This window comes from Tupaia chinensis, unplaced genomic scaffold (genome assembly GCF_000334495.1).
Source record: "Tupaia chinensis unplaced genomic scaffold, TupChi_1.0 Scaffold000180_1, whole genome shotgun sequence".
In the NCBI taxonomy this organism is placed as follows: Eukaryota; Metazoa; Chordata; class Mammalia; order Scandentia; family Tupaiidae; genus Tupaia; species Tupaia belangeri.
Window position 1 is genome coordinate 893,823 of NW_006159655.1, and position 5,373 is coordinate 899,195.

The window sequence follows — 5,373 nt, forward strand, 5'->3', positions numbered from 1 at the left end:
TTTTTTTTTTTTTTTTTTTTGGAGAGGTTTTTGCTATAGGGCACGTGCACTTGCCAGACAGACAGAGAGATAGAAAGCGAGAAATCCCCCCCGGGGGGGTGGGGGGTGGCCACGCCACAATCTCTTCTCCTCCATTCTCCTCTCGGGATCTTGGGCATGCACGCACATGCGCCCGGCATGAGTTTTAAGCCACTGGGTCCGGGACGGGAACTGCAGTCGATTACATGGGAGTCCAGCAACATAGCCATTACACTAACTGCTGGTCCCAAGACTGACTTTATTTCTAAAACCAGCTTTAAGTTCAAACAGTTTCCAAAGCCATCATCAGGTTCAAAAAAGATTCACAGAACTTATTGAAAGCTCTTACATTTGGTTATGGTTTATTAGGGTAAAGGATACAAATTAAAATTTGCCAAAGGAAGAGAGTTAAAGGATTATTATAGGAGATACACAACTGAATGTAATTCATGATTCAGGATCTTATTCTGCTTATAAGATATTTCTAGGACAGTTGGTGAAACCTGAATAAGGTCTGTAGATAGCAGTATTGTATCAATGCTGCTTGCTTATTTTCATAATTATATCATGATTACGTAAGATAATATCTTTGTTTTTAGGAAACAGATAAGGGAGTAATTTACTCTTTCTCTGAAATATTCTCAAGGGGTTCAGAAAAAATTATACGTAAATATAGGTGCATGCACAAATATACACATAGAGAGCAGACATATGAATTCTTTGTATGATTCTTACAACTTAAGAAAAAAAATCCAGCGCCAGCTCTTGGGTGTAGTGGTAATACACTGCTCAGAGAAAATTTACATGGTGACCACAGTTTGAATCCTGAGTCCAGTCAACCTGAAATACACTGGGCACATGCATACCTGTCTAAAATCTGAAAGGCTGGAGGACTGGAGAAAGGACACCTCAGTGTGACCAGACCCTGTGGAAGGTGCTCACCCCTTTCCTCTAGCTCTCACTCTCTTGTACATATATGTTCTATCACAAATAAAGGAAAAATAGTTTTAAAAAGAAGAGAGACCACCAGGTGGCATGGTGGTTAAGGGTACTGGATTGCCACATGGCCGATCATGGTTTGAGTCCTGGACCTGACAGCTTGGTTTCTTACTTTCTTTCTCTTTCTCTTTCTCTCTCTCTCTCTCTCTCTCTCTCTCCCCCCCCCACCTCTGGTCAAATTAAAAAAGCAAATGGAAGCTAAAGATAACTGTGGAGAGGAAGAAATTTCACGTGAAATTTTAGTCAAGGAAATATGAATTATTCAGTCTTAAAACAGAATAGTGAAATAAAATATAACTGAAGACATTCATTAGAATTAGAGAGAAAAACTTCTTCAAGTTTTAAAAACATTAAGAGGAAAGGCCATTCTAGTAATTAAATGAATTTATCACCCTTAACATTGATATAAACTAAAAATGGTGTCATAAATTAAACATTAAAAACAAGTTTAAGAATAAGTTAAAGTTACTGGGAACCAGCAGTTAGCGTAATGGCTATGTCGCTGTACTCTCACGTAGTCGACCGCGGTTCACGTCCTGGACCCGGTGGCTTAAAACTCACGCCGGGCACGTGTGTGTGCATGCCCAAGATCCTGAGAGGAGAATGGAGGAGAAGGGACTGCGGCGTTACCATCCCCCCTGGGAGGTGATTTCTCGCTTTCTGTCTCTATGTCTCTCTCTGTCTGTCTGGCGATCACACGCACCCTATAGCAAAAACCTCTCCCAAAAAAAAAAAAAGAATAAGAATAAGTTAAAGTTATTTATAGCAGGTTATTAAAGAAAATTAAGACTATTTTGGCAAATATTCCCAAAGTCTAGAATTTATGATTAAAGAAGGCAAAAATGTTGCCCTTTGATATTACAGAAACAACTATAACCTGGTTCAGGCAGCAGCCTTAACAATTAATAAATATATTATGTATATAATTCCAGCTCAAAAGAATTATCTAATTAAGGAAATTAAAGTTTTTAAATTGTTACTAGTTGTTGATAACCTCTATCATGTTTGTAGCATATTAAACTATACTGTTCAAAGAACATTGCTTTTAGAAAGCATATCTAATAGATAATTTGTTTCCACTTACCTGTTACTTCTTTTAACTGATTTGTTCTGCCATGGTGGGTCTATCACAATTACATCAAATATTTTTCTACCTGAAAACAAAGAGACGATTTCACAAAATACCTTCTGTATGTAATAGATAAAACATAATGGGGAATCACCAGATGCCATAATGGTTACATTGCTAGACTCTCATGTAGTCAACCTCGGTTCAAGTCCCAGACCTGGCAGCTTAAAACTCATGCCAGGAGTGTTTGTGTGTGTGCCCAAGAATCCTGAGAGGAGAATGGAGGAGAAAGGATTGTGGTGTGGTCATCCCCCCTGGGGGGTGATTTCTCACTTTCTGTCTCTCTCTCTCTCTCTGGTTAGTATACATGCCTTATAGCAAAAAATCTCTCAAAAAAATAATAATAATGGAATGAACAGAAGGATTAGGAGCATTTACTTAAATAGAATAATTATCTAAAAAATAGAGATTACCCTAATAATTTAGTACCGCTGAGATTTTTTGACAAAATTTTACCTACTACTACTTTTTCAGAAACTATCTGCTATTTACTACAGCTCACTGAATAGGACACAAATGATTTGTATGTTCTCTATAAACTCTGGCAGCCATATTAATATGGTCCTTTCAAAACTAGGTGATTTATTTTAACTATACTTTAAAAAAAATCATTTTATTTTGAAATAATCTTAGTCTTATAACTGATATATTGGCTATAAAAATTTCCCAGTTATCTACCAATGTTTTTTACCTGCAGAAGAATCAAAACCAGGATCAAACACTGCATTTAGTTGTCATGTCCCCTAAATCCCGTCTAGAAAATTTCCTCAGTCTTTCTTTGCCCTAGAGACTTTCAAAAATTACTAGCCAATTGTTTAATAGTATGTCTCCTGATTTGAGTTCACTATTTCCTCATGGTTAAATTTAGGTTATTTATTTTTGGCAACGGTACCACCAGAGTAATATCTGCCATGCTCTATGAAAACTACATACCAAGTTGTCAAAATGGCTCATTATTGGTGATGGTACTTTACATCACTTGCTTAAAGTGTTGCCTGCCAGGTTTCCTCAGTTTTCCCCTTTTAATTAACAAGTACCTTGTAGGGAGATACCTGAAGTTCTGAAAAACATACCTTGTGCATCTTTCCACCTGTTATATTGACTGACATACAATGATTACTGTGGTTTACCAAATGAAATTTTCTAGTTCCATCATACTATTCATATTTATTAATTAGAATTTTATGGTAAGAAAGAGCTGCTCATTCTACCTCGTTTACAAAGTATATTTTTACACAGTGCACAATCTTATTAGTAATTAAAAGAATGCAAATTAAAATAAGGAAGCAATACTTTTTAAACTATTAGGGTAACAAAAATAAAAAAGAATGGGAAAATATCCAAGCATAGAATGATTTTCTCATTAATTTGTTATGTTGTCATTTACTCTGAAGAATTTATGGCACTGCTACATGGATAACCACTCACATGTAAAATGGTTTGATAGCAATTAAAAGAAGCTTTTCATTAGTAAGCTACAATGTAGGTGCTTAACAACTTAAAATTTTGCTACAAAGGTACAAATAACAAAACCAGTAGACTCAATTCAACTTATTGATATATTCTGACCTACCACACCCCTTAGAATATTATAACAGTTATAACCTATGAAATATATATAAATGACCTAAGAACTGATATACACTATCTCTAATCCACAAATTGACCTACAGAAGTTGTTTATTAACATATCCATTTTATAGATCAGGAAACTGAGGCTCAGTTTTGTGAAGCAAATAGTGCAGACTCACAGTTAATTAAGCTTCAGAATCAAAATTCAAATGTATGTCTATGTGACCAGGGACTTCAATATTTAAATTTTTAACTTTGTATAGGAAAACGTTCTAAGGAATTTTACAGAATAAACTTGACTGTTAGATTAAAATGTAACCATGTTACTAAGAATAGCTAGAAATTAATATTTATGACTAAAGTGTTATTACTTCACTATTAAAAAAAATTACCAATAAGATCATTTGGTTAAACACAATTGCACCTACAATTCCTAAGTACAAAAAAGTAATTGCATTTGCTCTCTGATCCTTTATTTAAAATAAGAACTTAAAAGAAATTTTTAATTTTTTTTTTTTTTTTTTTTTTTGCCATAAGGCACATGCACTTGCTGAATAGAGACAGAGACAGAGGGAAAGTGAAAAATCATCCCCTGAGGGGATGGGCACATTGTAATCTCTTTTCCTCCATTCTCTTCTCAGGATTTGGGGCATGCAAACACACAAACCCAGCATGATTTTTCAGCATTCTTTGTTATTTTCCAGGCAGGTGGAGTGAGTCTCAATCCCCCTGCTCCCTGCTGCTTTTAGGAGTCCGCGTTCTTTTTAAGATTATTAGTGGTTTTACTGTAAAAGTTACAGTAAGACTGGGGGTGTTATTTTGCCCTTACGGGGTGCCAGGGTACCATAACAGCAATAAAGCCCATGGCAGAGAAATACAGCAAACACAGTTTGAAAGCCTGAGCGCACAGCTGTGGTCCTTGCCAGCAACTTTTCTCATCCAAGCCTTGCTTAGACATGAGAGACAACTCTTTGACTCTGCCTGTGTTGGCTACATGGTCTCTACCACATGCGCTTGCTGAATAGAGAGACAGAGACAGAGGGAAAGTGAGAAATCATCCCCTGAGGGGATGGCCATGCTATAATCTCTTTTCCTCCATTCTCTTCTCAGAATTTTGGGCATGCACACACACAAACCAAGCATGATTTTCAAGCCACTAGGTCCGGGACTCAAACTGCAGTCAGCCATGTAGGAGTCCACTGACTTAACTACCATAAGAAATGCTAGCTCCTGGGAACCAGCAGTTAGCGTAATGGCTCCATCACTGGATTCCCACATAGTCAACTGCGATTCGCGTCCCAGACCTGGTGGCTTAAAACTCACGCCGGGCGTGTGTGCGTGCATGCCCAAGATCCTGAGAGGAGAATGGAGGAGAAGGGATTGCGGTGTGACCATCCCCCCTGGGGGGTGATTTCTCACTTTCTGTCTCTATGTCTCTTTCTGTCTGTCTGGCGAGCGCACGCGCCCTATAGCGAAAAACCTCTCCAAAAAAAAAAAAAAAAATGCCAGCTCCTGGGAACCAGCAGTTAGCGTAATGGCTCCATCACTGGATTCCCACATAGTCAACTGCGATTCGCGTCCCAGACCTGGTGGCTTAAAACTCACGCCGGGCGTGTGTGCGTGCATGCCCAAGATCCTGAGAGGAGAATGGAGGA

The 5,373-nt window shown here is 37.8% G+C and overlaps 1 protein-coding gene across 3 annotated transcripts in view; it reads right to left on the reverse strand.

The window, feature by feature from the left end:
- The window catches only part of METTL4 (methyltransferase 4, N6-adenosine), a 56,668-nt gene that overhangs the window by 21,012 nt on the left and 30,283 nt on the right, over positions 1-5,373 (reverse strand). For all 3 annotated transcript variants that reach the window (XM_006146482.3, XM_014587056.2, XM_027771048.1), the window contains exon 5: positions 2,102-2,171. In XM_006146482.3, coding sequence (XP_006146544.1) covers positions 2,102-2,171 — 70 coding nt within the window. The remainder of the gene's footprint in view (positions 1-2,101; positions 2,172-5,373) is intronic.